Here is a 10,765-nt window from a genome sequence, read left to right as displayed (position 1 = left end):
AACGACACAAATCAACAAGCTCTGTCTGCAATAGAAATTAAATTTTGCTGTACTTCTTCATATGCCTTCTGTCCCAGTAAATACAAATTATTGTCAACATACTAAAAATATAATGGTGCAATCACTTAGAACATGAAACCAATGCAGGAGGCACCCCAAGGCAGAGAAGCTCTTATCTCTTGCACCACTACATGATAATCACCTTTTTCTACCCTCTCACACATACACAGTATTTAATGTTTAGAAATCATCTGGGATTAAAACACTTAGAGAATTGTACATACTTCGTAGATAAAGTGTTTGCATCTTATGGACAATTACGCCTCAAATTTAACTTCCCATTAACACAATTTTTCAGAAACTGTGTTAAATGGAACCTGGCCATTTTTCCTCACCTCCCAACCATTTCTATTCCAGAGGCTATATTATTCACTCTTGAAGACTCATACAGCATCTCAATAATATATAAAAATATTTTAGAAGTCTCTTCTTTTCAAAGATCCCAGGGTACTATTGGAAAAGGATCTTTCACTTAACATTTCAGAAAGGAAGTGGAAAGCAGCCATGCACAAAATGTACTCTAGCTCCATATGCACAAAACATCCAATCATTCAACTTACAGTCTTTTATCAAACACATTTATCTTGTTAAAAATTGAACAAAACGTATCCAGGGCAAGATTGATCTTCACTGGGCCACATGTTTCGGGCATGCACCAAATTAAACAATATTCTGGACAAAAAACTTTGAATGCCTTCAGACAGCCTTGGTGTCATAATCACTTCTAACCCATTAACAGCTGAGTTTGGTGTACTCCCAGATGGGCTTAAAATGGAGAAGGACAAATTGATCATAATTGTCTTTACCATGCTACTTGCATGTAAACTTTTCCTGCTAAGGTGGAAGAATCCCAGGGCACCTGTTATAAGTCAGTGTGTAACTGATGTTCCATACTATTTGAAAATGGATACATTTAAATTCTCACTTCTGTTTAAAACTTTAAAATATGTCAAGATCTAATCAATAAAATCTAAGAATAAGCAATTATATATGGGAAAAAGGACATATCTCATTTATTGATTGATTTTAAAGATTTGATCATGCTATCAGCTCTCCTTTCTTTCTCTTGGGGAGGGTTGAAGTCTGGTTTGTTAAGTTTGACTTGATTGTATTTAATGAAGTTTTCTTCAAATAAAATCAATAAAATAAAACATGTTTTTATTAAATGTTTTACATTTTAGTTAAAGGCTACTACTTTATACAGGCATCTTCGTTTTTCACTTTTCCAGAGACTAAATTTAATTTCTCCTTGCATACATTTTTTCCAGTGCAACATGTAAAATGGGATTGATTTCTCCACCACAATCTGCATGCAGATGTTTTATTCAAGACTTGTAAAATTCAACACAACAACTTTTAAATACAGGATATAAATTCATCTTTATTTTTCTTTAGTTGGGTACAGCAATGCATGCAAATGTGCATTTGATAGCAAACTGAGTTCCTCTCTAACAAGCTGAATGTGTGCAGCATGCATTTAGTGATATATCTCACAGAAGTTGTAGCAAGAGCATCAAGGATTTGGACTTTAAAATGCTTAAGAATGTGAGGAATGTTCTTGGAGGGGCGCATGCCTAAATTACTCACATCAAATTTAACTCTACAGTTTAATGGAAATTTCCAAGAGGGTGTAGGGCTCCAGCAGAGCTGTATACATTATAGCAGTGTTAATTTCACAATGATAATTTGGTGGGGTGGACTTTCCAGTGAAATAGTTACTTGCATTCAGTTACATTTTTAAAGCATGCCAAAAAGTGCCTGCAGGCTTATGAAATAATATATGTTACAAGATTTGATTACTTTAATATACTGTACATTTGAAAAATGAGATGAGCCCCCAAAGATATTAAAACAACAGACTCAGGGTAGCAGTCAGATTGTTAACCCTATTTCACGTGGCAGCATAAAGGTTCTTTAATTTTGTATTTAAAGAAAGATAAAAGATATAAAGCTTGACAAACTGTGGAGTCATTAATATGTTATGCAGAGAACATAGTTATTTGCAAGTGTATTTCTGTTTTCCATTTTTATAACAATAATTTCATGGGAATGTTTCACCGATTTGTCATATATTTGCTTTTTAAAGAGTTTTAAAGTCATACATATATAATAGATGTATACAACTGTTAAGTTTGCAACAAGTTGTTTTATCATGCAGAGTTGCAAATGCCAAACTGTTTAAATAATTAAAATATATCTTTGGTTTAAAATGAAGAAAATATTTAAAAATAGCCCACTCTAATATTAAGAGTATTTGAAACGTTATCCAATTTACCAGCAAAAGCATACAGAAACATTGAACATTAAAATAAATTTCCTCCTGATTTTAAAACAGCAGCTGTTCAGAAAAAAAGTCCATTTGGGCTCATGACAGACTCAACAAGACAGAGCAACACATTTAGTTCACAGTTCAAGATGACACACTTGGTGGATTCACTGCTGTGGCTTACATGAGAACACATTTGCCTTTTAGTTTGTCCTTCTTCTTCATCTGCTTGTTTTTCTTGCCATCCACTTGAAGACTCACTGTCCTCCTCTTTTCCAGATTCAGCAGCTCTTGAAAGAGTTCTTGGACATTGTAGTTCATCTTGGCAGAAGTCTCCATAAAAGAGCATTTCCACTTGTTGGCCAAACGTTCTCCTTCACTAGCTTCCACCTCCCTTTGAGTCTCATCACTTTTGTTTCCCACTAACATAATGGGAATTTTCTGTATGTCCCCTTTGATTTGGCACACTTGCTCATAGATAGGCTGGAGCTCCTCCAGTGATTGCTTGCTTGTAACCGAGTAGACCAAAATGAAAGCATGGCCCTTGGAAATGGATAGTCTCTGCATTGCAGGAAACTGATGGCTTCCCGTTGTGTCAGTGATTTGAAGGGTGCAGATGTTCTTGTCGCAGCTGATCACCTGTCTGTAGGTATCTTCTATCGTTGGGATGTAGGTCTCTCGAAATGTGCCCCTGACGAACCGCAGCACCAAGGAGCTTTTGCCCACTCCCGCAGCTCCGAACACCACCACTCTGTAATCGTTACTTTGCTCCGGCATCTTCCGAATTACGGACGATGTGAATGTCCCTTGCGATTTTAGAATCCAGCTGCTATAATACACTTACAGATCCATGAAGGTTTGCTATATAAAAATGAAAAACACGAGTCACTTTAGAGTGCAATTAACACCAAGCATCCGACTTGAATGTAAATAACCAAATGGTCGGCTGGTTATAAATATTTAACTTATTTGATTAGGACGAATTGATAATTACACCGTTTCAACGTGCAGCAGAACGTGTTAACTATTAGCTACTCAAAGGCGCTTGCTTGACTGACTGCACGATCATCCTTCATTTATAATGTTATCTGCCGTCCATCCATTTTTAGAATAGCTTAATTCAGCATCGGGTGGACAAGAGCTTATCTTGTATAAAGTCAAATACCAATTAAATACGACTATCGATCTAGAACATTTAACCAATCTTTATTAAGACGGTGATAAACTTTAAGGAAAGTGGTTGATTTCATGCACCTTTGTTTGTGTAAGTTGGATGGAGGAAGATGAAAGGAGAATGAGACAGAGAGCTCCAACATCGACCCCTTCTGATGTCTTTTACTCATTTACATTACTGGCATTCCTTACGCTTACCTTGTCAGTATTAAAGCATGCTTTTTAACGCATATGTCACACTTAATACCAGTTTAGCACATTTTATTCCATTTAAGTTTATTCTGACCCAAAACCACCATCTAATATTGCTCGTCTGCCCACTTCGTGATTCGGCTTTTTATACATCTATTTACAACATGCAAGCCATATACAGCTTCACCGAAACACAACTCCTCCTTTAACGCAAAATATGTGCCTATCCGCAGTCATTCATCACCGAGCCAGACGCTCCCTGAGAGCAGGCAAAAGCCATATCGATCTTTTCCAGACGTTTAATTCTCTCGGGTGCTGTGCCCAAGGGGCTTGCATACTGCTCACCTTCACCAAGTCGCCTACACGCCACAGAAAGACCAAAAAGCCTGCGGCGGCAAGTACACCAGGGCTCACCTGTAACCAGCCTGCCTGACTTCAGGAGGTGATTCCCCTCCGCACAATTGTAAATAGAAATTCCAGTGTTGTACTGTCACTATAAGGCAGGCGCCGCTGGAACAAACCATTTAGCCCACGGGGACGACCAAAGAGAAAACACCGAGGGCTGAACGCTAAACTCTTCATAAAAGATGGAGCTTTAAAAGACTGCTAACAATTTGGTACGTGCGCGTGTGTCAGATTCGGGCCCCATCCAAGGACTGAAAAATGCAAAATAGGTTATAAGCTATTTTAAAACCAATGATGGGAATACCCTATTTTTCATTCATGCATTAAATACATGGTTTCGTCCATTCATGCGGATCTGAAAACAACGCTTGGTGTGCCATGCTACAGTGGTACGCTAAATGCATACAAATACGCGTTTTGCAGAATCTGCTTCTTCTTCCAAAATGCCTCGTTATTGTAACAAATAACAGTTCAAAGGGAAGGGGGCTGAACAGTTTTTCCATCGTATAACACGTGACTACTTTCTTTTAAAATAACATAAAGATAACATAAAGCATCAAAAGCTTAAGAGGACTGATAACAGGATATTTTCAAGTAAACAGAAAGTTGACACGACATGATATCTAAAGTGTAAATTCAGTAATAATAATAATAATAATAATAATACATTATAATGATAATTTGATTAAGTGTATATAGTCAATGCTGTACTAAACAAATGAAGCCTTCCAAAGACTAGAGTTAAGTGTAACTGTGCATTTGTACCATACTTTACGAGCTAGCTGCACTAAAGAAAGGCTCACCTAGAACTTGACGGTGATACTTCTCCTGGAAGAGAGATGTTGGAGTGGCTTGGAATCACTGCCATCAAGGGTGACAAATACATCATCAGTGTAGTGCGATAATATTGATGACACCAGAGGAAGGCCAGTTCACTCAGGTCAGACAGATTTTGTATTTTAATTTATACAAATGAAACTTAAGACACCATTAGTTTATTTTCTTTAAGAATGTTTTTGAGGTTTTTTTTCCTTCTGATGCCAGCTGGCCATAACTTCTGTTAGTTTAATTCCTTTTATATTACAGTTTTAAGTGAGAATTTTAGAAGTATCATGATTTTCATTCTTTAGCAATGGCTGAGATAAATAATATGTATCTTATTAGCATTTTACTACTGTTCTTTGTAACAAATATCAATGCATATAAGATTGTAAGACAAGTATTTGCAAGAACATGTCATTCAGTCCAATCTACTTTGGTAATCTCTGCCAAAATGTTTAAAAAATCTATTGATGGTGTGGCAGGTGGCTGGGTTTGGTCACCAATCAGTCACCTACTTAAGGAGCCGCCGCCCTGCAATCAAGGCTGGAGTCGGGTGAGGAGGAAGGACAAGGACAAGGACAAGGACAAGGACGAGGTCGAGGTCAGGAGCGGAGCGGAGCACTTGACTTTGTATATAATTGTGTAAATAAATGTGGGTGATGGAGCAAATGGTGTCCTTCTGTGTGTGTCCGGGCCGCTATCTTTCACAATTGTAAGGTACTGTGTTTAGTGCTAGTGAGACCACATCTGTACTACTGAGTGCTGTTCTTAACAGCATGTTGCAAAATGGTTTGAGTTTGTTCAGAGAAGAAGACCAAGTTCCTCCATGGGTTTAAGGGCACATACTGTACAACTTTGGCTGGCTCAATTAAACTTCTGCATTCCTAAAAAAAGAACATCTGCATGGAGAACTAATCCAGGTCCAATATAATGTTTAAAGGCATTGATTAGCCAGCCAACCAGATTAATTCAGGTGTCTCAATTTTCAGGTACCTGGTAAAGAAAAGGTAGCTGCCCTGTTTTGATATATGTAAAAATGAATAAAAGGCAGATGCCTGTAAGATTATCATCCAATGCATTTCTAAAAATAATGTACGCCACAGATAGATAATTAAACATGCTCAAAAGTATTAATTTTGTAATATTTAAGAGTATCTGCTATATAATAGAACACTGAGGTCTGTGTGTCCAATCCCTCAGAGAAATTTGATTGGTTAGTTGGGCTTTGGTGTGATTGGTGAATTTAATGACATGACAAAAGAGGATGTGTGAGTGTAAGAAGTGTGAGGATGAGTGAAGATGCATACTGAGAGTCCATTTTAAAGATGGAAAGTATAAAACTGGACAGGAGCAGAGAAGAAGGCTTTACAGGAACATGCTCAAAAGAGGAAAGGAGCTGAAAGTACATGGAGGGCAAGAGATAGCAAATATTTTTAAGTTATTCTATTACCTTCCTTTGACGGGTACAGGGGCTAGTATTTACTAAAAATAATAACTATAAAAGAATCTTCCTGACATTATGGAGGGGTTGAAAGACTCCTGTGAGATGTATAGGTTTGCACCTTTGGCAGCAATTACAGCCTCAAGTCTTTTTGAATATGATGCCACAAGCTTGGCACACCTATCCTTGGCCAGTTTCACCCATTCCTTTTTGCAGCACCTCTTAAGCTACATCAGGTTGGATGGGAAGCGTAGGTGCACAGCCATTTTAAGATCTCTCCAGAGATGTTCAATCGGATTCAAGTCTGGGCTCTGGCTGGGCCACTCAAGGACATTCACAGAGTTGTCCTGAAGCCACTCCTTTGATATCTTGGCTGTGTGCTTAGGGTCGTTGTCCTGCTGAAAGATGAACCGTCACCCCAGTCTGAGGTCAAGAGCGCTCTGGAGCAGGTTTTCATTCAGGATGTCTCTATACATCGCTGCAGTCATCTTTCCCTTTATCCTGACTAGTGTCCTAGTACCTGCTTTCCTGGCATCCACACCAAAGAGTTCAATCTTTGTTTCATCAGACCAGAGAAATTTGTTTCTCATGGTATGAGAGTCCTTCAGGTGCCTTTTGGCAAACTCCAGGTGGGCTGCCATATGTCTTTTACTAAGGATTGGCCTGATTGGTGGATTTCTGCAGAGATGGTTGTCCTTCTGGAAGGTTCTCCTCTCTCCACAGAGGACCTCTGGAGCTCTGACAGAGTGACCATTGGGTTCTTGATCACCTCCCTGACTAAGGCCCTTCTCCCCTGATCGCTCAGTTTAGATGGCAGGCCAGCTCTAGGAAGAGTCCTGGTTGTATCGAACTTCTTCCACTTATGGATGATGGAAGCCACTGTGCTCACTGGGACCTTCAGAGCAACAGATATTTTTCTGTAACCTTCCCCAGATTTGTGCCTCGAGACAATCCTGTCTCGGAGGTCTACAGACAATTCCTTTGACTTCATGTTTGGTTTGTGCTCTGACATGAACTGTCAACTGTGGGACCTTATATAGACAGGTGTGTGCCTTTCCAAATCATGTCCAATCAACTGAATTTACCACAGGTGGACTCCAATTAAGCTGCAGAACCATCTCAAGGATGATCAGAGGAAACAGGATGCACCTGAGCTCAACTTTGAGCTTCATAGCAAAGGCTGTGAATACTTATGTACATGTGCTTTCTCAGTTTTTTTTTATTTTTAATAAATTTGCAAAAACCTCAAGTAAACTTTTTTATGTTGTTATTATGGGGTGTTGTGTGTAGAATTCTGAGGAAAAAAATGAATTTAATCCATTTTGGAATAAGGCTGTAACATAACAAAATGTGGAACAAGTAATGCGCTGTGAATACTTTCCGGATGCACTGTAATTGTTTACAATATATTTTTTATTTAGAGTAGAGGCAGGTTAAGTGACATTATCAACGTCACACAGTGCATTAGGCTTCATCACTTGCCTGGTTTACTATATTGCCATAATAAAAATGAGGTAGACTACCAATACAAAAATAAATCCACCTCTTCTCTCACGATTAGAAGACATTTTCTTATCAATCAATCTTTATTTCATGTGTTCATTGAGTACAATATCACAAGGTGCTTTAGAAAACAAATAGCAATACACTTTAAAATAATCAATAACTCCAAGACTTTTCAATTATATGTAACAATTACAAGCTGAAGTGTGCAAATAAAAGTAGAGAATAGTACAGTGGAGTAGACAGACAGCCTAAGATGAAACTACAGAAGTATTATTGGAAAATATGTAATTATATTATTAAGAAAAATCCAATCAGTTATTTTAAAACAAATGAAAGAAGCACACAAATTCCACAGGTAATTGTTTTATTTAATAAGGTACTGAAGTCAGAATTCCTGTGCTGTTTACTCTCCGGAGATTCCTTTACATTCTACAAATGCCACACTGATAGTCCCAATAGTCCTTTCAGACAGCAGCTGGCTCGTGTACTGCATCTATCAAGTCCTACTACCTTGTTACTGTCTTTTGGGGATTACTGGTTCATTTGGGATTATTTGGTCATGATGTATTTTGCTTTTTTATTGGTGTTTGTAATTTATGAAAATAAATCAGGTCTAGCCATATTGATAAAAACAGGTATGTTCCTATCAACTAAAACAACACCAGCTGCTAATATTTAATATAAATATGGAAAAAATGAGGCATATATAAAGAAATGAGCTAAAATCTCAAGAGCTGACCAAAATACCTAAATCTCAAAAGCAGTTTGTGTTTTCTTATTATAAAAGAAAAATCATATAATCTGTAATACTACAAATTAATAACTTAATATACTGTACAACATTTTTAAGACACACAAAGAGATCAGCTATATGTAGCAAGAAGTAAAAAAAAAGTCTCTGCAATATTCAATAACCAAAATCCAGCAATTGATAAATTGAATATATTAGTGGCAGTCTTTAAGAGAAGGCCAAAATGAAGGAGATGTACTTCAGTAAGAGACAATCCATGTGTCAATGAACAGATACATTTTGACCTACATTAGGAGTACACACTTTAAGATTCCACACAATTTAAAAATAAGAATTCTTACACAAGTGCCTAAATTGTGCCTCTTGAAATGAGGGTACGTTTCTTTCCACCTGTACCCCAAAGATGTGGTAGTCAAACTAAATGGGGCTCTACATTGTGTTTGCATTTGAGCATTTTCTGCAATGATCTAGCATCCCATTTGATAATCCTATGATGGATAAAAATAGTAAGCTTATCAATGTACCACTGGTTATTTTATAGATGGTATAGTCACAATAACTACAAAAAATGGAAAAAAATGTTTAATTTACAAATAACGATATATTTCTGAAGCAAGCTCAGCTAAGGCCAGTGGGACTACTGGGCCAAATTTGCAAACAGGAACAAACAGTCTTAATAACAAATCAACTTCAATAAACAATGGTGAGCGTCAAAATGCTAAATTTACAGTGCATCCGGAAAGTATTCACAGCGCATCACTTTTTCCACATTTTGTTATGTTACAGCTTTATTCCAAAATGGATTAAATTATTTTTTTTCCTCAGAATTCTACACACAACACCCCATAATGACAACGTGAAAAAAGTTTACTTGAGATTTTTGCAAATTTATTAAAAATAAAAAAATTGAGAAACCACATGTACATAAGTATTCACAGCCTTTGCCATGAAGCTCAAAATTGAGCTCAGGTGCATCCTGTTTCCCCTGATCATCCTTGAGATGTTTCTGCAGCTTAACTGGAGTCCACCTGTGGCAAATTCAGTTGATCGGGCATGATTTGGAAAGGCACACACCTGTCTATTAGGGAATCCATACCCAGATGGGTTTATCCATTCCCAGGAATTCGGGAATCCCGCATTTCATTCCTGGGAATCCCGGGCTCCCGGGGATGACACAGTGCATGGGCATCTCACATGTGAACGGTTTTAGAACAACCGACACTTACTTTTAATTAAACTACTGCAATATGTTGACACAAATAAAAGACTAACCTTATCTACAAGCAGTTCATGCTGTCATATAAGTACATGTATCTTTAGCTGTGGTAATACGAGCGTAGAAAGCACAATGTCCTCACTGGTGGCGCAGTGGTAGTGCTGCTGCTTTGCAATAAGGAGAGTGTGGAAGATTGTGGGTTCAGTTTCTCCCTGTGTAGATAGTGCTTTAAGTACTGAGAAAAGTGCTATATAAATATGATGAGTTGTTGTTATTATTATTAACGTGTCCAGCATGCGGTCATCCAGGCAAGAGCGCACCTTCGTGCAGAAGTACGCCAGCCGCTGAGAAAGCATACTCTTCCTCCACTGAAGTCGGTGGCACAATCATCAGATACTGATACGCTTGTTCTAAACAACGCCCACGCTCGCCGTTGCTCTGAAACACCGCCATTTCAGCTTTTACTCATGCATCTAGTTTCTTGTCATCATTCTGTGATGGCAAGTTTCTTGGCACAGATAATGTGAATGCAACAGACTGACGTATTGCAATTTCAAGTTGCTGTTCAAAGCTGTTGTCTGATGAAGTGCAAGCTGCAGCAATGGTGCCACTTTAATTATTTTCAACTATAACTCTATTTCTTGATCGATTTTTACACTCTATATATGCGAGCTTGGCCGTTCCCGTTTTCCCGGGAATTACAGCAGTTTCATGGATTCCCTACTGTCTATATAAGGTCCCACAGTTGATAGTTTATATCAGAGCACAAACCCAGCATGAAGTCAAAGGAATTGTCTGTAGACCTCCAAGACAGGATTGTCTCAAGACACAAATCTGAGGAAGGTTACAGAAAGATTTCTGCTGCTTTGAAGGTCCCAATGAGCACAGTGGCCTCCATCATCCATAAGTGGAAGAAGTTCGAAACCACCAGGA

General features: G+C 38.0%; 1 protein-coding gene across 2 annotated transcripts; it reads right to left on the bottom strand.

Annotated features, from left to right (window-relative positions):
• Positions 1-1,201: 1,201 nt before the first annotated feature.
• On the bottom strand, positions 1,202-4,436 carry LOC120515099 (GTP-binding protein Di-Ras2-like). Of its 2 annotated transcripts, none has more exons than XM_039735826.1 (2): positions 4,106-4,436; positions 1,202-3,187 (listed from the first exon to the last, which is right to left on the bottom strand). In XM_039735826.1, exon 2 carries the CDS (start codon positions 3,101-3,103, stop codon positions 2,507-2,509), a length of 597 nt encoding a protein of 198 aa, XP_039591760.1. In that variant the 5' UTR covers positions 3,104-3,187; positions 4,106-4,436; the 3' UTR covers positions 1,202-2,506. The 2 variants fall into 2 exon arrangements, with proteins under 2 accessions (XP_039591760.1, XP_039591761.1); XM_039735827.1 differs by lacking the exon at positions 4,106-4,436 and adding an exon at positions 4,037-4,075.
• Positions 4,437-10,765: the final 6,329 nt, after the last annotated feature.

Source organism: Polypterus senegalus, chromosome 14, assembly GCF_016835505.1.
Source record: "Polypterus senegalus isolate Bchr_013 chromosome 14, ASM1683550v1, whole genome shotgun sequence".
Lineage (NCBI taxonomy): Eukaryota > Metazoa > Chordata > Cladistia > Polypteriformes > Polypteridae > Polypterus > Polypterus senegalus.
Note: the sequence above shows the minus strand (reverse complement) of the source record. Positions and strands in the feature narration are given on the sequence as shown.

What these genes read in the sequence shown, in the direction of transcription:
- LOC120515099 (XM_039735826.1), bottom strand. Translation starts at nt 3,103, where the DNA reads ATGCCGGAGCAAAGTAACGATTACAGAGTGGTGGTGTTCGGAGCTGCG.